General features: G+C 37.2%; 2 protein-coding genes across 2 annotated transcripts in view; one reads left to right on the top strand and one right to left on the bottom strand.

The window, feature by feature from the left end:
* Positions 1–7437: 7437 nt before the first annotated feature.
* Positions 7438–21952, bottom strand: LOC140146873 (cyclin-D1-binding protein 1 homolog). Its single transcript, XM_072168764.1, has 7 exons — positions 21334–21952; positions 19154–19216; positions 15208–15369; positions 13238–13334; positions 10920–11067; positions 8725–9051; positions 7438–7901 (listed from the first exon to the last, which is right to left on the bottom strand). Exons 1-7 carry the CDS (start codon positions 21425–21427, stop codon positions 7737–7739), a joined length of 1056 nt encoding a protein of 351 aa, XP_072024865.1. The 5' UTR covers positions 21428–21952; the 3' UTR covers positions 7438–7736.
* A 224-nt stretch (positions 21953–22176) lies between these two features.
* The window catches only part of LOC140146875 (programmed cell death protein 5-like), a 108263-nt gene continuing 102772 nt past the window's right edge, over positions 22177–27667 (top strand). The window contains exon 1 of the mRNA XM_072168766.1: positions 22177–22264. Within this exon, the coding sequence (XP_072024867.1) occupies positions 22199–22264 (66 nt within the window). The 5' untranslated portion in view covers positions 22177–22198. The remainder of the gene's footprint in view (positions 22265–27667) is intronic.

Below are 27667 nucleotides of genomic sequence, written 5' to 3' on the forward strand. Positions count from 1 at the left end.
AAGTTACAAGCAATTGAATAGACGAGGGTCCAGTGACAAACTGGTCTATACAAGGCGCAAAAAGATTTCAACAAGCGAAACAAAGAGACAACACAGTTTCTTCAATGAAGCGTTATTTTAAAAAGCAGTTTTTATTTAAGTTTTTACTTCTCTATATTTTTCATAAGTTTCATTTTATTTGTCAGTTCTTTTCTTTCAGTTTTCTTTTGTTCCTTTTGTTTTAGGCCGTATAAAATTAATGTTTTGGTTCTCGTCTCCTCCCTCCTTAATTTCTGGGATTTGTCAGATTTTTTTTTTAAAGATGTTTTAATTATTTTAGACTTTGGAATGATTTATGAATTTTTCATACATATATAAATAAGTTTATTAGAGAACAAGGATCACTTCCAAGTCTTTTTGTGGTACTCTAGGGGGGTTATCCCTCAGAATCTCACATTTGAAAAAAAAAGTGCCTCATCGTTTCCTCGAGGTCTGTTGGAAAAGACCGGAAACTACAAGCAGTGCTGATTTTACATTGAAAAAAAAAACTCCCTCCCTCATCAATTCATGAAAATCCTCTGGACGAGAACCAAAATATTAATTTTATATGGCCTTAAATTAAAGCCATACGCATAAATTACCCATTCATCACTCTCAAACCAGGTGTCTAGTCTGTGGCATTTTGAATAGGCCAGTTTTTTCGTCTAATCAAATGCTTGTCACTTTGCTTCTTGAAGTCATACCCCCCCGGTATTGGATTCAATGTGGTGTCAATCGTGTCATAATGTGCAGGATTAGATAATGCATCTATTAAAAAAAACAAATTTACCCCAATATTGTTAATCAGTTTGGAAATTGTGATTATTTTTCCAAGTGTAAGGATACTTTATTGGCGCAGTATGTATCTAGACCATAAAGGTTTGAAAATTGGGAACCCACAAATTTGGCATGTGTAAAGGGGGGGCAAATATTTTGGCAGGCCGAGAGGGGGGGCAAGCGATTTTGGCAGGCCGAGAGGGGAGGCAATCGATTTTGGCGGGCCGTCAGGCGGAAATTTTACCCCCCGCCGGGCTCATAATTATTGCACAGCCCCTAATAGGCCTTTTGGTTGAGGGAGGGATTTCGTCGACCAGTATTTGAAGGGACCGGGATTTTGGGCATATGTGATAATTCTGCTCAAATGCACCTATATTAAAGTGGGGTAATTCCGGACTGTGGGGAATCCCGGACACATCGATTGCAGCTAAACGGAGAAGGGAGCATGACACTATTATACTACTTTAGGGTATTAGCTACCTCAAGGTGTACCTCACGTGTACTACTACCAGCGCTTTGGGTCTCGTCTTTCTTTGTGAAAATTACGAAAAAACAGAAATTGTCATTTTTGACTTTTTATCTGAAAAGTGATTTATTAGCTGGGTGACAGTTAATGCGACAAGGGACACAGATGAAATATGGATGAAAATTATGTTTGATACTTGATTGTTAGCTGGATGTATGAATTTTGGCATCTTAAAATGGATTAGTAGAACAAGCACTGAAAAATTAAATCGGGACCGTGAGGGGTAATCCCGGACACACATGCTTCTCTATACAGATGGGGTAATGCCGGACACTTGTTATTTCGAAAATATAGACAACAACAACAGCCCCCATAGTTGTATCAAGTATGCTTGAGGTAACAGAAGTACCTAATACTTTCTAGGGGATTATCATCCTACTCCACTTTCCCTCTTGGCAACAATCATGTGTCCGGGATTACCCCGTGTCCGGCATTACCCCATCATTTTTTACCATTTTGTTTTTTAATTATAACTATGTTGAGTTATTAAAAACTGGTTACTAGTTAGTTAGAACATTACTCCTACTTTGCATTGATATGATTTTCACTAATGAACTTTATTTAATGCTCTGCGTGCTATCCATGTGCTTCAACGGAAAAAGTTCAAGTTTTGAAATATTTACTCAAAATATCAAGAGCAATCTTAAGAACTACTGAACCAATAACTAGGCTTGTTTGCACTAATTTTAATGCAATTTTCATGTTGATTCCAAATATGGTCAGGAAAATTTACATTTCTGAAATTTTTGAATTTTTAAGAAAATGTTCAAACCTGTCGTCTGCAGTCGACACCCGCGTGAAGAGAGTTAATCTTGTACCTTAACGAAAGGTGCCCGGGATTACCCCACTTTCCCCTATATCATCTTTGTCATTCTTTGCAATTGAAGACTAACCGTAATCTTGTGGTTGATTGATAAACCCGACTTTCCAGATCTTAGTACTCTGAGATCGGTTAATCTTCTTTTGATCTGAGATGTACTGAGGCCTAATATATTATGCGCCTTTGTTATCTATCATTAAGGGATCTAAAATGAGCGTTTATTGCGTTTCGACAGTATTTTTTGTGGGACATGAGAGCACCTCAGACCTATCGAATTGCATTCTGAATACGAAGCATTCTTTTCTGATATCAAATAATTTTCATTTTTTGACAATCACAATATAATACAAATTTTATGACAAATTATAAAATTTGATATTTTTCAAATTTTTGATATATAACAGTCCTCGAAGTAAATTATATAAATCTAATGATATATTCTTAAAGTGTATGTAGCAGAAAGGAAAAGCCGACGGTCAATTGAAAATTTTGACCTTTCATATTGAAGATATGGATTTTTTCCCCAAGTTGGTGTTTTGGGAAAAAAAATCCATATCTTCAATACGAAAGGTCAAAATTTTCAATTGATCGTCGGCTTTTCATCCCACCTACATACACTTTAAGTATAAATCATCAGATTTATAAATTACTTCAAGTACTGTTAAATATCAAAAATATCAATTTTTTATGATTTGCCATAAAATGTGTATTAAATTGCGAATTTCAAAAATCTAAATTATTTGATATCAGAATGACATTCTTCGTATTCAGAATGCAATTGATATGTCTGGTGTGCTCTGATGTCCCAAAATAAATACTGTCCAAACGTTCATACCCCAGCCCTTAAACCAAGGTATTCAAATGTGACGTGTCATGTCAAAAGGAGACTTTTGGGCAGGTTCAATTTTGAGGTTTTTACATTTTGCTCCACAACATTCCCAATGAAATCGGACATTCCCAAGCGAAAAAGATATTGAGTTCGTAAGTTATGGTTATGGTATTATAAAATTGCAAATTGAGATACCGGCCTTTAAAAATATTAATTGACAATGTTGAGACTATAGGAATTACCTTGAAAAATGTCTCAAAAAATACAAGATGCCAGTCATATTCCGGTCTGAACTATCAGACAATAACATCACATCACAAATTCGCAACAAACCCAAATTGTTGAAAAAATCACCCCGGGCAGATTTTTGGCTATTTCTCCATCTACGATCCTGCCCAAAAGTGTCTCCTTTTGACATGACACGTCACAAATGTTTTAACCTCCTTCATCTTAGCTTTAGACGATGGGTTTTTGACCATCTATCACAAAGCCCTCTCCACTCCAGTTCCATTTCTATCAGTAACAAATTACTTTAGTCTTCTTGGCATTAAGAAGAAGCCGCGGATTTAGAGGGGTGGGGGTGGGGGGGGGCGGACCTTCTAATTTTTGCAGAGCGGCGTCTGACTTTTATGTATTCCTGGAAGCTCCTGGATCCGCCCCTGAAAGCTAACAAAATCAAAATTTGACCGAAATCATACATAGCCATAATTTTATGATTTATGGCTTTTAAATATCAGGGCGCCAATATCAGCTAATATGGGTAAAGATTTATCACAGGGAAAAGCTGTCCCCCCTTTTATTGCCCCTTGGCCACGCCACTGTTATTTTGTAGAATATGATATGGGTGACGTTGTAGAATCTATACCGTAGCCTATATCTGATAATACTGGTAGCTGTCTGTGACTCTTGTCTGTGAGTCTGTCTGTCCACCCTTATTCAGAACTTATCTCAGAACTCCGACCATGAGCGTATTTTTTGGGGGGGGGGCTTTGGGGGCGCCAGCCCCCCGGGGTAAAAGCAGGGGGCGGCAAAAAAGAAGGGGCGGCGGAAGATAAAGGGGCGGTAAAATAAAATGGAGAAAAGTAAAAAAGGGTGGGACTTCATGGGTGGCAAAGGGCGGCTGGTTTATTTAGTGGGCGGCAAGGTGCCGTTGGGGTAATTAGGGGGGTGTAACACCTGTTAAATTTAATGTTTAAAAAAATTTGGTGAAATATATACACCCAAATGTATTAGGAATACACCCAAATGCATTAGGAATACATCCAAATGAATTGGGAATACACCCAAATGTATTTCATGTAGGAATACACCCAAATGTATTAGGAATAAACCTTTTTCTCAGACGTCACCAATCAATCGATATTGGGTCCAGGATTCTCATCATCAGCACTCAAACGCAAATACTGCGCCGGCGTGCGCGATCAACTTTGCGCGACGCTACGCATCCTGCGCAAGATTGCCAGCTAGCAGTACGCGTTTAGTTCGTCACGATGTAAAAAGTAAACAAAATGGTAAAACAAAACAAAGATTGATTTTCAAATAGCATCGCGGTTTTTCCGTATCTTTTGTATTTTATAGCATCAAACAAGCTGAAACAAAGGTACCCAGTAGTACAGTTCCTGTTTAAATAGTTATTTTATGGAAGCTAAAGTGACAGAAGTCAAAACATAGGAGAAAATACGCAGTATTTGGGGTTTTCACATCGCGGGCACGTGGGGAATGCACATGTTGTTTGTTTACATCCGAGATCCCAATATCGATTAAGTGACGTCATCAGAAAAAGGTCTATACACCCAAATGTATCAGGAATACACCCAAATGTATTAGGAATACACCCAAATGTATCAGGAATACACTCAAATGCATCAGAAATGTATTCAGAAGCAATTAGGCACGTCAGTCATATTCATTTGATGTAAAGCACTCAGTTTATTCATCCAATAATCAGTGGTCTATGTATTAGGAATACACACAAATATATTAAGAATATACCCAAATTGACCGCAAAATGCGTAATTGTTCCAGCGTAAATATTAGTATTATCCGTGTGCACCGTATTGTGCGTCGATATTTGCACAGATAGTGATACGCACTTTTGTTATTGGTTGTCCTGTTTTTGAAAAGGGAAGATGTAAATTGTTTATTTTTACAAACTTTTGAGGAAACTTTTATGTTATTTTGTAGAGTGAAGAGATCAAAGTGACGGTTATGATTGAGGTTAATAACTTTGCTAATATAATATGTCGGGCATTGTGAAAAATCGAAACATTTTGCTTTGGACCTCGGAATATTCCTTGGTTCCAAAGGCAAAATAGTCCAAAACAGAAATGTTTTGTGGACTCCTAAGTGGAGCAATCTTACCTTTCCGATGTTGATCAAGATACTTCTTGCATTGATGCCCAGATGCAGAAAAACCAATAGTCATTTTGTCCCATATAAATGAATAAATAACAAAAAAACCTGATGCCCCGGTGGACTCACCCAGTTGGTGACGTCACACCAGATCCCTTATCCAACTTGGTCCAACTGACACAGACACGCCTATGATTGTTCCAAGCACTGAGTATCATTTTCTCGACCAAGGCAAGGTAGACGGTTGTAGTTTCACACCTGTGGTAAAACCAAACCGGTATTGTTCGGCTAGGGATAGTTTTGACTATTGTTTTTTCCGCATCTCGGGATCGATGCAAGTAGTATCTGAATCAACATTGGAAACGGTAAGATCGTCCGGTGTAATGAGTCTGTTCAGATTTTTTTACAATGCCCTCAAATAACTGATGAGCAATTATTAACCTCTAATTCATACTCTTAGATAGCGAGAACCAATCACTTGAGTCCATCAACTAATATCCTGTTCATCTGTCGTCAAATTCTTTATCTTTTCCAAGTTATGATGGATGGCATATAGTACACATTAATGCGCTGTTCCATATAGTGTGGTCATTATTAAAACACACTTGAGTCCATCAACTAGTATCCAGTCTCGGGGCAGGGCGCCTGGCACCCCCACTGTAGCTACAACCCTGCACTTGAGTCCATCAACTAGTGTCTTGTTCATCTGTAGTCAAATTCTTTATCTTTTCCAAGTTATGATGGATGGCATATAGTACACATTAATGCACTGTTCCATATAGTGTGGTCATTATTGAAACACACTTGAGTCCATCAACTAGTATCCTGTTCATCTGTCGTCAAATTCTTTATCTTTTCCAAGTTATGATGGATGGCATATAGTACACATTAATGTACTGTTCCATATAGTGTGGTCATTATTGAAACACACTTGAGTCCATCAACTAGTATCCTGCAGTCAAATTCTTTATCTTTTCCAAGTTATGATGGATGGCATATATATAGTACACATTAATGTACTGTCCCATATAGTGTGGTCATTATTGAAATACACTTGAGTCCATCAACTAGTATCCTGTTCATCTGTCGTCAAATTCTTTATCTTTTCCAAGTTATGATGGATGGCATATAGTACACATTAATGTACTGTTCCATATAGTGTGGTCATTATTGAAACACACTTGAGTCCATCAACTAGTATCCTGTTCATTTGCAGTCAAATTCTTTATCTTTTCCAAGTTATGATGGATGGCATATAGTACACATTAATGTACTGTCCCATATAGTGTGGTCATTATTGAAACACACTTGAGTCCATCAACTAGTATCCTGTTCATTTGCAGTCAAATTCTTTATCTTTTCCAAGTTATGATGGATGGCATAGATAGTACACATTAATGTACTGTCCCATATAGTGTGGTCATTATTGAAACACACTTGAGTCCATCAACTAGTGTCCTGTTCATCTGTCGTCAAATTCTTTATCTTTTCCAAGTTATGATGGATGGCATATAGTACACATTAATGTACTGTCCCATATAGTGTGGTCATTATTGAAACACACTTGAGTCCATCAACTAGTGTCCTGTTCATCTGTCGTCAAATTCTTTATCTTTTCCAAGTTATGATGGATGGCATATAGTACACATTAATGTACTGTCCCATATAGTGTGGTCATTATTGAAACACACTTGAGTCCATCAACTAGTATCCTGTTCATCTGTCGTCAAATTCTTTATCTTTTCCAAGTTATGATGGATGGCATATAGTACACATTAATGTACTGTCCCATATAGTGTGGTCATTATTGAAACACACTTGAGTCCATCAACTAGTGTCCTGTTCATCTGTCGTCAAATTCTTTATCTTTTCCAAGTTATGATGGATGGCATATAGTACACATTAATGTACTGTCCCATATAGTGTGGTCATTATTGAAACACACTTGAGTCCATCAACTAGTGTCCTGTTCATCTGTCGTCAAATTCTTTATCTTTTCCAAGTTATGATGGATGGCATAGATAGTACACATTAATGCACTGTTCCATATACTGTGGTCATTATTGAAACACACTTGAGTCCATCAACTAGTGTCCTGTTCATCATCTCGTCAAATTCTTTATCTTTTCCAAGTTATGATGGATGGCATATAGTACACATTAATGCGCTGTTCCATAGAGTGTGGTCATTATTAAAACACACTTGTGTTCATCAACTAGTATCCTGTTCATCTGTTGTCAAATTCTTTATCTTTTCCAAGTTATGATGGATGGCATATAGTACACATTAATGCGCTGTTCCATATACTGTGGTCATTATTGAAACACACTTGAGTCCATCAACTAGTATCCAGTCTCGGGGCAGGGCGCCTGGCACCCCCACTGTAGCTAGCTACAACCCTGCACTTGAGTTCATCAACTAGTGTCTTGTTCATTTGTAGTCAAATTCTTTATCTTTTCCAAGTTATGATGGACAGCCTGGTCTAGAAAGTTTAGCCATGTTGTGTCTTCTTGTTTGCACACGTGTGTTGCCTTGCATCGGCCTAATAGATGTAATAACACTCCTGATAACTGATTGGCCTGTCAACAGAAGAAAACAAATGAGAAGTGTTATAATTTATAAAGTACCGTACTGACTCGAGTATAGTCCCCTATATATAACTGATAACAAGTAAAAAATTGGGGGTGGGACTATACTCGAGAATAAACTTTTAAATTTATTTTTTTATTTTTTTACTATACCAGAAATAAGGGGGAGGGTTTTACTCCAAGGTGGGACTATACTCGCATCAGTACGGTAGTAAAAGTTTGGAAATAAGGTTTCTAAAGACAAAGAATATGCAAATGAAGTCATAAATATTCATATGTGCAAATACTGTAACCACATGGCCGGGTATAATCCCACCTTCGACTATAATCCCACCCCATATTTTTCAAAACATTTTGGAAACCAAGGATTCACCCAGGTATAAGCCCAGTAGTAATTTTGGCCAAGTTCTCAAAATCAAATCATTGCTTTGCTTTCAAATAAAATATCATTTAAAAATTGACTTTACATGCATAAAACAAAATGTTAGTTTCGCGACATCCTGGTTGCCAAGTTGATGTTCGTTGTTTTCAGCGCACCTGTACAAGCCAGTAGCATCTGCTTCGTGAATGGCATCAACACAGCAGCCAGGACGCGATTATTTTTTCCGTTTTTCATAAACATGGAATAAAGCAAAACTCACTGAAAAAATCAGATTTTCTGAAAAATCAACGGATTTTACACATATGCGTTACAAATATGATGTACGAAAAAATTAATCGCAGCCAGGACATCTCGAAACTACCAGCTTGGGACTTTATGGTCATTTTGTGATAGCAGGACACATATGTCTTTGTGCCGCTGAGTGCAACTTACATTTGTTCTAATCACACTATGTCTCATAGGAGCATACACACATGACACCAACTCATCTACAGATGGGCTAACTTCATCAACAATATCAGCCAAATCATCTAGCTGTGCTATTGAGTGTGCATCCTCCCACTGGCCGTTACTCTTGACAGCTGTGGAGACTTTCTTTAGACAGGACCGTGCTGCTTTGACTAGTCCAATACATGGAGGTAACACAGCTTTGTCCCCTTCTGACCATGTGTTTCTGTTGGTGTCATTGATGTCTACTCTTCCGAGGACCTCGTCGATATCGTCCCAGCCCGTGTCCCTCTCTCCACCAGTTTCTTGAGCCTGGTAATACAACAACAAACAACATTTTGATTTAAATCTTTTACTGGAACTTACTTTAACAACTTGCGATACTTGAAAATGATTAAGGATCTTCTTGATGGCCTAGTCCCATGTGTGCACAGTTGTTTAATGTGATCATTTATTAATTTTTCTAACAAAACATATAGTTTTCAATTCTAGACCTGGACAATACCAACAGCTGTCATACTGATATACATATTCTTTTGAGCTATTTTTATCATAGATTTTCCTGTCTTGATCAACTTTTTCATCTTCTTCTGCCTTTTCATGGTAATTTTTATTCTATAAATTGTATATTTGTGTGCAAATTGAGGGTGCTTATATAAATCTAGTTTAATTTAGCCCAATAATATGAGTTATTCCTTTCATTTCATGATTAAAAACTTTTTGAAAATTTCCTTGCTATTTGATACTAATTTTTCTAATGTTTTAATGTCATTTTACAAATATCTACCCCTTGAAAACATGCAAACAAGATTTAAGATAAATAGTGCAATCAGTGCTCAACTTTGCTTTAAAATGAATACAGTTCTATATGCCATCAAACAACCGTGTGTGAGGTAAGTTGTGTCTCAGTCCCTGTTTCTTCAAGTATCACATGACTAGCTCAGGGGTCAGTTGATGGTATCAGACACAATGTAGCAAACTGTCCTATCAGGAGTCTTTCAGGACCTTAGCATATTTACACAAATTAACCCCTTAATCGTATCAGATGCAACATAGCAAGTTCCAGTAAAAGATTTAATTAAAAATTTTGTGATTTTAACGACTGGGTGACTGAGAATTTTCATGATTTTTGTAACAAGCAATCACCATTGTATTTGATCAGAAACTTTTGGATGCATTGTAAACCCTTACTTTAACCCACTGTGCGTCAGTCCAAACCAATCATAATATCCATGCATTGCCAGTATTCAGTGGCTTACCTCATTGAGAATGTGCTATTCCAGTTGAAATCCATACACCCCCTGACCTTGATCTTCCACACAGGGTGTATGAGTGATTTTAACAAGTCTGGCAACAAGCAGGCGCAGGGTCTTGGCTAGAAATTGAGAGTTGCCCGTCATTTGAATAAAATTGCATGTCCTAATTTGACCTTTAAAACATTTACCAGAGGTCTATAGCCCATTGGGGGTTCAAAGAGTTCAAATATGTGTTGATATGGCCTTGTTCTACAAATTGGGTCTACTAAAAAGGTCAATTAGCTTCTTAAAACATACAATTTATAATATAGCATCTGTCAAAGGCATTAATTTTGCCCGTCACAGGAGCAAACTCCCCGTCTAAAATGACGGCCAGACGGGTGGCTAGCTAAGACCCTGAGCAGGCGCCGAGCAATTTTTACCCTAACCAGAATTACAAAGGGAGTATGAATTTCAAATGGGGTTACCTGAATGGGTGACTCCATTTGAAACCTACACCCCCTGTATGAGTTATTTTAATCTGCAACACAGGGATGTCTTCCATAGAAGGTGTATGGATTTCATCTGGAAAAGCTCAATTCAGGGCTTGATTGACTGCTATCCTCAATTCTTACATTCCCCTACATTCTGTGATTTTATTTTATCAAATAATAACAAAAAACAAGATGTAAAATTGATATCCAAGCTATCCTTGTGAATTGATCACATGACACTAAACTGTCCTATCAAGACCTTAGCATATTTACACAAATTGACCCCATACCTCTTGTAATTCTTGCAATGCATCTTTAACAAGCTCTGATGAGTTTTTAATCACTTGTAGTATCGCCTCAAAGTTATTCTTAGGTAGAGTTGTAAATTGATCACATGACACTAAACTGTCCTATCAAGACCTTAGCGTATATACACAAATTGACCCCATACCTCTTGTAATTCTTGCAATGCATCTTTAACAAGCTCTGATGAGTTTTTAATCACTTGTAGTATCGCCTCACAGTTATTCTTAGGTAGAGATGTGAATTCATCACATGCTTCCCAAACAGTGCCAGTGGATTGAAGCTGTCCTTGTGAGCTGTAAAATAATATGTCACACAGTAAATACACCCAGATGTCTTGGAAATACACCCAACTGTATTGACAATGCACCAAAATGTCTTGGAACTACACCAAAATGACATGGGAATGCACCCAAATATCTTGGAAATACACCCAACTATATTGAAAATGCACCAAAATGTCTTGGAACTACACCCAAATGACACGAGAATGCACCCAAATATCTTGGAAATACACCCAACTGTATTGAAAATGCACCAAAATGTTTTGGAACTACACCCAAATGACATGGGAATGCACCCAAATATCTTGGAAATACACCCAACTATATTGAAAATGCACCAAAATGTCTTGGAACTACACCCAAATGACATGAGAATGCACACAAATATCTTGGAAATACACCCAACTGTATTGAAAATGCACCAAAATGTCTTGGAACTACACCCAAATGACATGAGAATGCACCCAAATATCTTGGAAATACACCCAACTGTATTGAAAATGCACCAAAATGTTTTGGAACTACACCAAAATGACATGGGAATGCACCCAAATATCTTGAAAATACACCCAACTGTATTGAAAATGCACCAAAATGTCTTGGAACTACACCCAAATGACATGGGAATGCACCCAAATATCTTGGAAATACACCCAACTGCATTAATGCACCAAAATGTCTTGGAACTACACCCAAATGCGAACATCCATAATGAACCCAGTGTAAAGTTGCACATTTAAGAATCCCAAGATGAGCTTCTGCAGGAGTCTGATTTACCAACCCTCTCTAAACCCTGTGACGTTGCCACTCTTTGTCATCTGTATAAATTTTTCCAGTCTGTGTTCATCTCCAAATCCTTTCAAAATCAAAATTTGGTGTAAAAATTCCTTTGTTTTCTATTGATTTCTGTTTGGTTTATTGGTCCATATCTCTAAATCTGTACTGGTGACTTTACACTAGGTTTGTCATGGATGGTGACAATGTATTGGAAATACACTCAAAATATCTCTGAAATACACCCAAATGTCTCAGAAATACACTGAAATGTCTTGGGAATACACCCAAATGTCTTGGGAATACAGCCAACTGTATTGAAAATGCACCCAAATATCTTGGAAATACACTGAAATGTATTGGAAATACACCCAAATATCTTGGGAATACACCCAAATGTCTCAGAAATGCACCCAAATGTCTCAAAATACACTAAAATGTCTTGGTAATACATGTACACCCAAATGTCTTGGAAATGCACCCACATAAATGTCTTTAGATCCACCCAAATGTCTCCAAAATATAGGTACCAAAAGATAATTTTGCCTCAAATTGCATGGTAATGACATTGATAGCAGATATACACCCAAATGTCTAGGAAATAGACCCAAATGTCTTGGAAACAGACCCAAAATTGGCTACAAACACATCCAAAATTGGCTATATTGCATGACTAAGGCACCAGAGCCTAATATGTTAGTTTGATCTTTGAATCGACCATCGATGCTGCTTCGATGCTTGTTATTAATGAAATATAAACTAATTAATCAGAATGGTGAAATTGTATTGGACATTCAACAACTCTTCCTATACCTTTGTACAGGAGCCAACCGTTGTTAATCCGTGATGAATCCACACTTTTCCAGTAGCGTATACGCGCACGAAAGGTAACGCGTACGCATTACGCGTGAGCGCGTAAAATTCGTCATGCCTGGAACTAATGCGTAAACACTTTCTTAATATGTTATTAAAGTAACAGCCGCACATTACCGCTTTATTCTTTAGATTTATTGCTGATATCAACAGAGAAATCATCGATCTTCTTGTAAGGTTGAGTGGCAATGACAAACGGATATTCCAAATAAAAGAATCATGTGAATTCGTTGTTGAAAGGGATTCAATCATGTTTCACCGTTGTTCATCACCGATTAACAACTCGCATCCGGCGTGTCTGCATGGTTTACTTCGCTCGGGCAGCTTTACTACGCAGATGACGCGGACGCATCGTTGTTAATCGGTGATGAACAACGGTGAAACATGATTGAATCCCTAAATATAACATACAAAGATTAAATGTTATAACAATAAACAATAGCTAATTAATTGATATTTCATAAATTATAAGGATCAACCAAGCATCAATGCTCGATCAAAAGTATTTGGTTTTACTGCCTATATGGTAGCTTACCACTGATAGCGCTCATCTTTGATTCGTTTAGCGAGCGTCTGGACGCCGTCAATCACGTCCAGAACTGATCTCCTGACATATTTTCTTAATCTGACACCTGTAATTAAATTAGGAATACACCCAAATGTATTAGGAATGCACCTAAATGTATTAGGAATACACCCAAATGTAAATTAAGAATACACCCAAATGTATTAGGAATACACCCAAATGTATTAGGAATACACCCAAATGTATTAGGAATACACCCAAATGTATTAGGAATACACCCAAATGTATTAGGAATACACCCAAATGTATTAGGAATACACCCAAATGTATTAGGAATACACACAAATGTAGTAGGAATACACCCAAATGTAGTAGGAATACACCCAAATGTAGTAGGAATACACCCAAATGTAGTAGGAATACACCCAAATGTAGTAGGAATACACCCAAATGTAGTAGGAATACACCCAAATGTAGTAGGAATACACCCAAATGTATTAGGAATACACCCAAATGTATTAGGAATACACCCAAATGTATTAGGAATACACCCAAATGTATTAGGAATACACCCAAATGTATTTGGAATACACCCAAATGTATTTGGAATACACCCAAATGTATTTGGAATACACCCAAATGTATTTGGAATACACCCAAATGTATTTGGAATACACCCAAATGTATTTGGAATACACCCAAATGTATTTGGAATACACCCAAATGTATTTGGAATACACCCAAATGTATTTGGAATATGCACCCAAATGTATAAGGAATACACCCAAATGTATTAGAAATGATTTCGTTGGTTGCAACACAGTAGTGAAGGACAAAATACGTTTCAGAGCTAACAGAGTCGATACTCCTCCACTGTTATCGCTCAGTAGCCCAATTCCATTTGAATTTAAGTTTAAGGTTCAAAGCATTAAACTGTATTTTTAATAGTTTAATAGGAATAACTATTAAAGGATTATAGAGCTAGCTCTAAACCTTTAAGCCACTGTGTGAAACGGAAAAATTTGAAAAATAATTCTAAAACTATGTGTTGCGACCCACGATATGATACAAAAAAATATATCCAAATGTCTCTCAAATACACCCAAATGGCTTGGAAATACACCCAAATGTCTTGGAAATACACCCAAATGTCTCCAAAACACACCCAAATGTCTCCAGAAATACACCCAAATGTCTCCAAAATACACCCAAATGTCTTTGATACTGGAAACTACTTTGGATTTGCAGCATTGTGTTTGAGCAGCAAAATGTGCCATGCAATATTTGGTTTGTCAAGCAATTTAATTTCCAAAGCATCTTTTTGTCAATTAATCAATAATTAAATGCTCACTGCTCAAGAAGTTTTCTGATTATCTTTAATGAAAACATGAAACAAATTAAAACAATAAATATTCTTATCGTGACAGAGTTCACCATTTTCTAGGAAAGACGATTAAACCTGAGGGTATAGTTGTACACTGCAGTGACTGAACACAATTGCAGGTAGGGAAGGGGACATAACTTTGGAGGAGGGGAAGGGGATAGAAGGGAGGGGAAGGAGGGATGGGAGGGGGAAGGAGGGAGGGAAGGATGGGAGGGGGAAGGAGGGAGGGTGAAGGAGGGATGGGAAAGAGGGGAGGGGGAAGGAGGGGAGGGAAGGAGAGGAGGGGAAGGAGGGAGGGGAAAGAGGGAAGGAAGGAGGGAAAGGATGGGGAGGGCAAAGGATGGGAGTGGGAAGGAGGGAGGGTGAAGGAGGGGGAAGAGGGGAGGGGAAGAGGGGAGGGAAAGGAGGGAGAAAGAAGGAGGAAGGATGGGAGGGAAGGAGGGAGGGGGAAGGATGAGAGAGGAAGGAGAGGGGAAAAGATGGGAGCGGAAAGGATGGAGGCGATTGGAGGGGGAAGGAGGAGAGGGAGAAGGATGTGAGGGAGAAGGATGTGAGGGGAAGGATGGGAGTGTTGGGATAGAGGGGATGCACTTACCATGTTCTTTAGGTAACCCATAATATGCAGACACTATTACCAATGACACTCTCTGTACAGATTCCATCAGAGATTCGCATTCTTCTCTTTTTGGTAATGGAGGCTTGCTGAACCATAGGGAGAACTTGCTTGCTTCAGCTGACATGGACTTATAACCAGTTTCTATGAAATGCAGAGAATATAGTGGGAGAATGATGATTAGGCTTGCTGAACACTGAGACGAATATAACTAAAGAGATACATGTAGGAAGCAATGCACTTTTACCATTGTCCACTGTGAACCATGTCCAGGGACAAGCGATTTGCGCGAAACTTTTTTTCCGCGCAATGGTTTGGTTTTTTTTCCTATGGGCAGGGATACATGATTTGCACTGAACAAAAAGTTCCGCGCAATTTGCTATTTTTTTCTGCGCAAATCGCCTGTCCCTGACCATGTCTTCCACGGCATCAATATACAAATGCCTCAATCAATTTATTAAATCAAATTGTCACTTTCTATATTATGCAACTACTATTTAAAAGAACATGCTCAGTACATGCAAAAGCATTCAATTCTATGATAAAACTAGACTTACGCGATTCGTAATTAAGGTGGCCCCCACACATAGGTGTGTAAGCAAGGCTTGTATATATGCAATATGCAAATCAGCTCATTAATATTCATAAATATACAAATAACATGACACGTACCAACACAGTACATCAGGGCTACCATATCCAATCCTAGTCCGAATAATCAGACCCAGAACAAAATATTAATTTCTGACATGATCCTGTTCTGGGTCTGAACTGTTTCTATTCGAAATCTTGATGGCAAAGTGGACAAAAGAAGCACATGGTCCTTCACAGTTTTTTAATTTCCTATTCATGTTGCGTGAATCACTCTTTTGTGGACCATCCTTTTGATACTTGAGTATTTGGACAAGCGGAACAGTTTTGACAGACCCTTTGTCTACCTCTCTGTTTGTAAACAAACAAGGACCTCGCCGAATAGGAAAGTCAGCATAATAGTTCGGCACTGATCCAATCCCCATACCAAGTTTGATATAATATTGGATGGCTGAGCATGATACCATAACATATCGGACGAGTCATAAAAATATCGGACGAGCCAACGGCGAGTTTGATATTTGTATGACGAATCCGATATGTTATGGTATCATGCGAAATAAGCCATCCAATATTATCATTATTAGGTTTTCTTTTAAAACTTCTAATAACCCTGAAAACATAATAATGAAGTTGATTGGTTGCGTTTAAGCTGCAGAGTGGATAAATGAAATTGTACTAGACAAAATATGCAAATCAACTCATGAATATGGAAATAACATGACACAAAACTATACAGCACATCAGGCTATCATATTCATATCCAATCCCCAAACCAAGTTTGATATAAAATTGGATGGATTGAGCATGATACCTTAATTTATCGGTCGAGCTAGAGTTTTCAAATATCACACACGCGAGATCGATAAATTAAGGTATCATGCGAAAGTATTCGTCCAATTTTAACATTATTATGTCTTCAGAATCTTTTTTTGGGTCAAAAACAAGGTTTTTAGTAAAAAAAAAAATTTTAGTTGAAAACAAGATTTTTGGTAAAAAATATGATTTCGCTCAAAAAATGTGATTTATGCTCTAAAATGTGATTTTGGTCAAAATTGTGATTTTTGGTCAAAAATGGTTTTTTTTTGGTCAAAATGTGATTTTCGGTCAAAAATGTGATTTTCGCCCAAAAATGTGATTTTCGGTCAAAAATGTGATTTTTGGTCAAAAATGTGATTTTTGGTTATGGCATGTCACAATTTACATAAAATTTTGCACATAAAATATATGAACTACCGTATGCACTCTATGAAGAGATTACAGATCTATGAAAAAACCCTGTAGCTCCAGGCGACCGATACACAAATTTATTGGACAGCTAGGTTATGTACAAGGTATAGGATGCAAGATTCTGAAGACATACCGTATTGGTCCGAGTATAGTCCCACCCGTTTTTTAGGTGAACATTTTTCACAATACTTGAATTTCAAAAAATATATATTTTTTTTAAATTATTTATTTTTTCGGTTTTGGAGTGTCCCTGGACCTAGACCTAAAATCCTAAATGCTAGGATAATTCATGGTTGACCTAAAAAAAACATTCAATGCATTTTGAAATCATTAATAGAGTATGACATGAATACAAGTTATCAATTTTAGTATTAAAAACACAAAACATGCAATTTATTATTATTTTTTTTAGGTCAACCATGAATGATCCTAGCATTTAGGTCTAGGTCCAGGGTGGGACTATACTCGAACATGGGACTATACTCGGACGAATACGGTAATAATGAAGTTAATCGGTTAAAAATTGCGTTTGAGCTGGACAGTGTATTAATGAATTTGCTTCCACCCGGACAGCCAGCCAGCCAAACAAACAAACAAACAAACAAACAAGCAGGCAGCCAACCATTTGGATGATAACATAAGCCCCACACTTGTGTGGGGGCCAAAAAATCAAACTCATAGGTTGCATTAAGGGGGTACTACACCCATCCATAAATTTTTGTCAATTTTTGCAGTTTTCTCAAAAACTAATAACACAGTGGCAACAAAAGTTATCTGTATTATAGGGGCAAGGAATCCAATTACTACACTGGAATTTCAGTGACCCAAGACCGGTTCATTTATTTATGACAAGAAAAGAGGTACAGCAAGGATGTACCTCATATCCTATTATATTTACTGCAAACAGCTTGTCTTGAATCACTGAAATTTCAGTGAAGCAATTGGATTCCTTGCCCCTATAATATATACATAACTTTTGTTACCAGTGTGTTATTATTTTTTGATAAAAATGCAAAAATAGTCTAACTTTACCACAGGGTGTAGTACCCCTTAATTTGGCAGAATTGTTACACAAAATGAGCCAAAATTCAAGAAATTGTCAAAATCAGAAAAAAAAAGAGTTTACATTTCACATCTTGATATTATTATGACTCAAACTTCCAGATCCAATTCATTGTCTAATTATGGTTTCACTAATTTCGTCAGATTCTTTTTTGATGACATTCATCTGCAATTACTAATGCAATTTCATTGTACATTGTATTTACTGCAAAAATTTGACATGTTCCACCATCTTGAATTAGAATGTTGAAATATAATTTTATTGATCAAATTATAGGGGAATGTTGTATCTGAGTCCATCAAAGGCTCCGTCAGTTTCGATCCAAATGTTGCATAATTCATACAAGACGTTAATGCAAAAATTTGGTTAAAAACGGTCAAGAATTGGCTACAAAAACAGTGAAAATATGGGTAAAAACAGGGTTTTTGTTATGAAAATTGGTTGTCACTGCAGCTGGCCGGCAGCGCGTCGGCGCCGCATGCGTAATGCGCACTATGCCAGTATGCGCGCAAACGGTGCAGAGCCACACGGCTTGCGTGCCAGAGACCAGTGGACATGATAATACGGAAAGAAGGAAAAATAAAGGACAAAAAGGTACATGGACCGGTAACGGGATGACGGGTGAACGCCCCCATTTTTTTTTACAAAGTTGGATGAACTTGTACATTTTGATTACCTTTGCTTCTATTGAACAGTCAGGGACACATTGAATTAGTATGCATTGCTAGCTGTTCAATAGAAACAAAAGTAATTAAAATGTACAACTTTTTCAACTTTGTAAAAAAACATTTTTTTTTTTGAGTAGCTGTATTTCTCTGGTTTCCAACCTTGAATAACAAGTCAGTTTGGACCTATATAACTTTTTTTTTTTTTTTTTTTAGAATTTTTTTATGTCGACACACTGTCGGCGTCCGGTATCTGAATTATATCGACATGTCGACAATAAAAAACGGTGCCGACCACATCACTACCATTTACTCATCTAGCGGGGACCCGCGCGAAGCGCGGGTATCCCGCTAGTAAAAATAATTGATCAAATCTTACCAAGTTTGGACCAGAAGTCAATCAATGTAAAGTCTGGTGCTGCATTTCTGGAGGAATCTTCCTCTGTGAATGTAAAAAGAGAGAATAGTTCAATTCTTCCGTGGTATAATGTTGTGTGTCGAGTGTACATTGTATGTTGTCTGGCTATCAACGGTCATGACAACCAGACGTTTGACCAGTTGGTCACCAAGATGCATCAATATCTTCAATGCAATCGATAATCACCAGTGCATACAAGAAGTCCACAAACTCCCTGATTAAATGACTGTCCCAGGGTCAGAATTTCGGCGTGAATCAGAGAATCAATTCTTGCAAAACATTGAAACTGTGTCAGTTGCTGATGGGTCATTCCATGTCAAATCACCCAATTTTCAGACCCTCTTGGATTTTCTCTAAAAGTTACTCAAACATTGCCCTAGTTTATGGTCAAATGAAAAAATCTGAAGTACATGCATGAGGTCTGTACAAAGTGTATGTTACTTTGTTGTTTTGGTTTGTTTATTCAATAAGCCCATATACGGTATTTGGTGTGCATTCATGAGAATTCTATTATAATGATTTGTTGTAATCTGCACTGACCATTCAATTCTTGATAACTTAAAGGCCTATTCAGTGATCCCAGTGCAAGTGTAATTTTTTTTTAATTATAAATTGTGACCCGTTCTGACAAAACCAGGAACCAGGACAATGACAAAGGTACCAAAGGTAATTATAGATTTCTGTGAATTTATTTGGGCCCATGAAAAATAGTGAGAGCCCTTAAAGTTGTGTGAGCAAGGGCCCAAATGGCCCAAGGCTTTTTTTGCTAAATTTGAAATACTGGATGTGACGATACCAGGCAAGGCCTAAAAAATATTTTTGATTGGCATAACCCGACCTACCGGTACCCTAAAATTAGGCCTGACCCTATGTACTTTTTTTCTTTTTTGCAAAATAAATAAATAAATGAAAAACTAGATGGACCGGTTTTCGACGCAAAGCGTCGACCGTGATGCCTCCACCAAAGGGAGTGATGTGGCACGTACTCACAAGTTGATACAAAGCTGGGTGACCCCGGATGACCCCAAAATGACCTTCCAAATATTTGGCCCTAAATGTTGACTGTACCCACCAAGTTTCATGTACGTATGACAGTTTTTACTAATTTGACCTCAGATGACCCCTGGGTGACCCCAAAATGACCTCCCCAAAATTTGGCTCTAAATGTGACTGTACTCACCAAGTTTCATGCCCATATGATAGTTTTTACTAATTTGACCTCAGATGACCCCTGGGTGACCCCAAAATGACCTCCCAAAAATTTGTCTCTAAATGTGACTGTACTCACCAAGTTTCATGCCCATATGATAGTTCACACTAATTTGACCTCAGATGACCCCTGGTGACCCCAAAATGACCTTCCAAAAATTTGGTCCATAGACTTACACACTGAAGTATGTGAATGTACCAAGAGAAATGTAATGAAAGCAAATTTTGCTACGCATAAAAAAATGCTTAATTCCAACACTGATGGCCATATGACAGTTTTTGCTCATTTGACCTCAAATGACCCCTGCATGACCTGAGGTGACCTTGACCCACTAACCAATACAAACTTGTTCTGCCTGGGGTCAAGATGCACCCACCCACCAAGTTTCAGGAACATGCAACCCCTAGTCTCTGAGAAAAGAGGTAAATAAGGAAAATGAGCCCCTTGACCTCAAATGACCTTTTACCTCAGTATATGACCTTGAACCTCCCCCCCAAAAAAGTAGCCAGAGTTTTTGACCATGACCCACCTATCCTGAAAATCTGAAGTCAATCCGCCCATCCATGCCCGAGATATGGCATCCGGACGGAAGGACGGATGGACGGAAGGACGGACATTGCAAAAACAGTATGCCTCGCGGTGGAGGCATAAAAAAAAAGAAATACCGTAATAAATTTAAATATAAAAAAAGAAGAAAAAAACATCCAAGGCTTTTATCAAACGCAACAGCTTTAAAAGTGCATTAAGTGCTTTAAAGTTGCATTGGTAACATTTTATTACAAAGAATCTTGAATATACTAAAAAATAAATAAATAAAAAATATATCCCTACCAACACTAATTTTTTTTTTTCATGTTGCGGCAATCAATTTTTTTAGGCCAAAAAAATTGAACGCTGGTCGCTGACATACAAATTCAAATGACATACTCACCTTTTAGTTTATCGATGACAAGTTGTAAATTTTCAATAAAACTCTCAAACAATTCATCCAAATACTGGAATTCTAACGCTGTCTTATTCGCCATTATTTCTGAAATTTTATATGTTACACATATAAAATGTTAGTCCGAGGTGCTCTGACGATAACACTCCGATCGCCAGGCAATCTACGTTATTAACGTTGTAGTAGGCCAGTGGGACAACAAAAACGCTACGTGAACGAGCTAATAAAATGTAGCCTTGGCTAGGAAGTTGTAGTTGTACGTTGTAGCACTACTCCTGAAACCAATTTTCGGTAATGCCCTTACACTGCAGAATTTACAGTTATAGGCCTACTTCATGATATTAAACTTTTAAAGTTGCAGAATTCACAAGCTCAACAGCAAATTCATGAGAATGATTGAGTCTGGAAGGTAAGCTTACAAAAACTTGTTAAAATCAATGGCAATGCATGGCAGCAGATTGGCACAAGTAAATTGAGTTGGTGTGGAGAATCACTTTCTTAACCCTTGCTACTATTACACAACAAAACTCAGTTCTGAGTAAAGTCATCAATTATTTTACACATGATTGTGCAACATCCAGAATCAAAACATGACTTTACTGGAGAAATGATGGGGATGTGAAAACAAATGAACAAACATCCACATTCTTTAATTTGAAGAAATTTATTCAGTAAAAATTAAATTTAAAAAATCTTTCATAAAATCTGAGATGAGTATCTATTTTTTTTTTTTTTTACAGATTATTGATGATTTTATGCCGTTGAAAATAAAATAACAAAATGACAAAGCTGTTGTTAAAAATTACAACAAAAATTTTTTTTTAGTTTTTAGACACAATATACATAAATAACCATGGCAGATCCAGAATTGGAAGCTATCCGGGCCCGCAGAATGGCCGAATTACAGCAACAAATGGGGGTAGGATTCCGTTATTTGCATTCTTAAGTAATCATAAGGCAGTAAAGAATTGGTCTGAGTTAAAATTTTGCCAATCTGTGGTCGAGAAGTATGGTTTTGCACACATGTTATGACTCGCTAGTTTCTCGCAAGGGTGCAGAATTTTGATCCTACCATGCAATTCCACATGATTCTGCAATGCAATGGAGTGAATGTTCTACATCTAAATCTCCAACAAATTAAAATTCAAGGGATATGGTGAAAATTTGACTAAAGTAACTTTTAACCGTTCGTAAGTACGACTGTACCCTTTCATGTAGGTAGGGGAGATTTAGACTGCGGAACTCAGTCCTCAATGTCATGATAGTCAGTTACTTATCTTTTTGTCGTTATATGACTATCATTTGAGGACTGAGTTCTTACCAGACATCTTCCGAGGTGCAGTTTCAGACAATAGCTTGGGATTATTAGGGCAGAGGTTATCTTTTGAATTCTTTCATGACCACTGAAGAATAGTCAAGCCTGTCAAGGATAGGCATGTTCATAAAATTTTGAAATTTAATAAATTCACCTAAAATTGCTTTCATTAAAAAGAGAATCATTTAACTTAAAAAATGAGGGTCAATCATGTATGTAGGCCTATAATTGGCAATGTTATGAGGAAAAGTTTGCTCGCCTGAATGTCCCAAAATGGGCCAAATTGTAATTGTGTGTCCCAGCATTATCAATGGCTTCCTATGATGTGTGTATGCATTTTATGGCTAAATTTTTAAGCACGAAGGGCCATTTTACAAAACTTTTGCAAATGTTTCATGAAATGTGGCTTTCATTACTTGATAGTATCAAATATTATTCAAATGCATATTTTCTAAAAATCATGCTAGCCTAGGTTGGAGCTTTGAGGGTCAAAATCCAAATTTTCTTCATTTTCCTATTTGGATTACACAGTTAAGACAGGATCTTGGTGCACAAGTAAGCTTAATGAAGCCCGCTCTCACATGTTCAAAATGTGATCATGTCTATCAAGGACACTTGGCGTGAATTGAAAGACCATGTCACTCGCCACAAAAGAATGTCAAAGGTCATAATACACCAATTTGGTGTACTTCCGCGCCTCGGAAAATGGTATTTATGGTTAGTGTCTGGGGGAGATTGGGGTTAGTTGGAACGCAGGGTAAGTTGAAACATTGTATTTTTTAGGTATGCTAGATGAATTCAAATTTGCCATCAAACTGCATCATTTTATATATCACATTAAAGCCCTTGAGTAAACAAAGCCAAAACTGAAAACCTTTTTTTCATAGCACTTTCCGTAGCAAAGTTACATCTTGTCAAAGATTGACTTTCATCAAAAAGATTCAGCTAGCAAAATTTCCCAAAACGGCATTTCGGGGGTGTTTCTAGATCTTAGTCTCATTATGATAGCAATTTTTTTTTGGAACTGCCATCAAAATCCCTCTAAAATTCCATGTGCGATTGTCTTATCACCATAAAAAATCATATATTTGGTTCAAGTGAAGTACATGTATAGAAAACTTATTTATGTAGGTTTCCTTCTTCGGCCAGTTGTTTTAAATTTCTATGTAAATATGCATTGACATTGTCGGCGAATTTCGCTGACTGGCAAATGTGTTAACTAAGGTTTGCCTGGGATACCTATATTTTTTTCTGACACAAAAAATTAATTTGGTAAAATACTGGCACCTAGTAATAAGTATTAGTAAGGGTCATCCACCAAATTAGCAACAGAACTGATGCCCCACCAGTGTTGGCTTGGGAAAGGAATATCTGTTTTTTGACTTACTGAATACCCTTCAGAAAAGATGCGTTATCTCCATGTTGTTTGAAGATTCATGGAATTATTTTTTGAGTATCATAAGCACTAGTAGTAAGTCCCAGAATAATGTTAAAAATAAAAGTTTTATTGTATTTCTTATTTTGTGTAATGAACTTTGAAATGTAAAAATAGGCATCGGGGTTAGTTGAAACTTTTGAGGTGGGGTAAGTTGACACATGGAAATCGCATAGAAAAATATGGTTAAACATTTGACTTCTTAAAAATTTGTAACATGTTTACCATTTTTTCAATATAATTGCTTTAATATGGTTTTACATGTACTACAAGCAAAAAGTGCACACAGAAAGTACATTTTATAATATTTTAGGCTTCTCATATTTTGGTCCATGGTGACACTCGTCGCACTCCCACATATTTATTTATTCATTTTTTCACACTGATTGTATGTTAAAGGGTGCCTTCAAGGGAAGTATAACCCTAACAACACAATAATAATTATTTTGAAATTTTTACAAGCCATGTTTCAACTAACCCCACCCTATGTTTCAACTTACCCCAGGGGTGGGGTTAGTTGAAACACTTTTCAAATTGGATTTGAATTGGATACAAATAATCATAAGCAGGTCCAATAAAGTTTAAGACTGTATTTGTAGCATGTATATGTTTATACTGATATGTCACAAAGTAGGCCTATGCTTGTCACAAAAGTTGATTCATGGCTTGTTACTAATGGAAAACCCCATGTGTTTGAGTGCAGTTTAAAATCCTCACCAAGTGAACATTTACTGTAATGTGTATCGATTCTTGATCATTCAGCCATGCAAATCCCCTTGGTGCAGAGTTCAGCACAGTGAGTTGTAAGATGGTCAGTTCCATTCCTTGTCCCAATACACCTTGCAGTTAACAAGCATAGGCCTACTTTGTGACTTTTGGAAAGGGCACTTTTGTCTTCAATTTAGGCTCATTCAGCCCTGAAGTCATGGAAATCTCTCATTTTCACACAGCACTTAGTAAACAGTCATATAATTATTTCAAAGTTAGTTTTGTTGGTACAAAACGAAACCTTACGATGTTATGACGACATGTTCAGAGGGGGACTTATTTCTTTTGAGGTGTTTACTTAACACAGTAATGTATAGGAAAAGCCTAGAAGCCATGACACAGAATGCAGCACACTTGCAACAAATGAACTTAGCTTGAAGTAAAACTGGTCACATTTCAAACTAGACATAAATACCAAAACAATGGTACATAATCCATCGCAATACCTTGCTGGGTTATGAAGTTACAGTAAAAACTATATTTGTGAGGTGCTAAAAATCAACATTTCCTATCCTATACTTTAACACATGCCTCAACCGTAGGATCCTCAACTGTAGGATCCTCCACCCCTGACTTCACATCGTTTGAATTGCAATATCTCGAGAAGTAAATAAAGTGTGAAGTTCTTTCTTTCCACAATTTGAGCTAGATAAATAAGCAACAAAATGAGACCAAAACTAGTTCAGTACCCCTCTCCATTCTTGAGATCTGGGACAAAACGTCATGAATAAAATCAAAATATGTAACGCCTCCACCTTTTCTTATACCCCAATTCATGACGCACGACCATAAATATGTTTTCTATACTTCACTTGACCCAAATATAATATGATTTTTTATGGTGATGAGACAATCGCACATGGAATTTTAGAGGGATTTTGATAGCACTTTCAATAGCAGTTCCATTAAATTAAAAAAAGCTGCTATCATAATGAGACTAAGATCTAGAAACACCCCCGAAATGCCGTTTTGGGGAATTTTGCCAGCAGAATCTTTTTGATGAAAGTCAATCTTTGACAAGATGTAACTTTGCTACAGAAAGTGCTATGACAAAAATGTTGTCAGTTTTGTCTTTCTTTTTTAAGGGCTTTAATTTGATATAATGATGCAGTTTGATGGCAAATTTGAATTCACCTGGCATACCTATTTCATGCTTTTACTGCTGGTACTTTATTTATTTATTTATTTATTCTTTCTTTATTGAGGGTTATACTGCTTCAGTGACAAGCACTGCTTTACAAGCAGGCCCTCATTGTATACATGTTATAGCAACACTACTGGTTCTCTGGAACTAACAAATGTCGTACTCTGTAGCCTTTTTGTTTTGGTTGAACTTGGTTACGTCACGAATCGGAAAGATGAATCAGGGGGAATGGAGTATGGTGTGCGCTATGGGTGTACTGTATAACCCCTGTTACTTTCCTATTTACAAACAGAGAAGTGGTGCATGGCTGAAGTAGGCAAACATGTCAAAAGACCTCTCAAAACTGTTCCAAGAAAATACACCGGAAGGGTTTCATGGTCACCATCAGTTTGCAATTAAAGAATAAACGATAGGAATTTCAATTTTTGTTTTACCTCTACCGTGTGATAGACAACAGACAGGTCCAATATTTTGAGTGGATGCCGGCTGCTCCACTACGATAAAAATATTGGACCTGCCTGTCGTCTATAGTAAAAACAAAAATTCCTATTGTTTATTCTCATTTTCAGTCAATTAAATATTAATTTAATAACTGTATTTGTAAAACTATTCTGTAAAGCAAAAACTAAGTTGCCGTCATAAAAACGGCCCTTATTATAAAATGAACGAAACTTGTTTACAACTTCACGTATTCTGTTGTGGGTACTGCTAGCGTGTGCGAGTATTCTGCACTAGTCTACGCATACAACGCGATACATACTCGCATCTCTACAAGCGTGTTATGCGTTATGATGACGTGGGGTCGTCTACGGCCTGATAGACAGCACCCGAAATCATGCGAATGTCCAATCAGATTATGTGTCCACGAACTAGATCACTATTACTGACTAAGAATGACAAGTTAACATTTCCCAATCAGGAGATTGATTGATTTAAGGGGGTACTACACCCCTGTGGTAAATTTGTGACTATTTTTGCATAACACACTGGTAACAAAAGTTATGAAGATTATTGGGGCAAGGATCCCAATTACTACACTGAAATTTCAGTGACTCAAGACAAGTGGTTTAGTATGTGATCGGAAATGAGGTACATCCTAGCGGTACCTAATTTCTTATCATAAATAACGAACCGCTTGTTTTGGGTCACTGAAATTCCAGTGTAGTAATTGGATTCCATGCCCCTATATTATACATAACTTTTGTTACCACTGTGTTATTAGTTTTTGAGAAAAATGCAAAAATAGACACAAATTTATCGAGGGGTGTAGTACCCCCTTAAGCGCAGGATTTTCCCAAAATCTCATTTCGAACTTATTTTTGCGGCAATTACTTTTCAAATATATCTAATATAAACTTACATGTAGGCAGGATTTGAAGGTTTGGGTGTGTAAATTCAAAAAACTGGGTATGTAAATTTAAGATTTGTGTACAAAGTATAGGCCATGTGGGCAAAAACTGGGCATGTTTACACATTTGGGTTTGTAAAACACTCCCTACTGCCTAAGCCCTTGATACAAACAGAGTTTAGTGGTGAGCTAAATTGAATATGTGGTGATTATGTTTTTGTATAGAAATCTTTATTGTTGAGATTGGCTGAAATGCTTTGTGCAAAAAGTGATTGAACTTGGCATTTGATGCAATACAAAATCGTGAGCTTA

Source organism: Amphiura filiformis, chromosome 2 (assembly GCF_039555335.1).
Source record: "Amphiura filiformis chromosome 2, Afil_fr2py, whole genome shotgun sequence".
NCBI lineage: Eukaryota > Metazoa > Echinodermata > Ophiuroidea > Amphilepidida > Amphiuridae > Amphiura > Amphiura filiformis.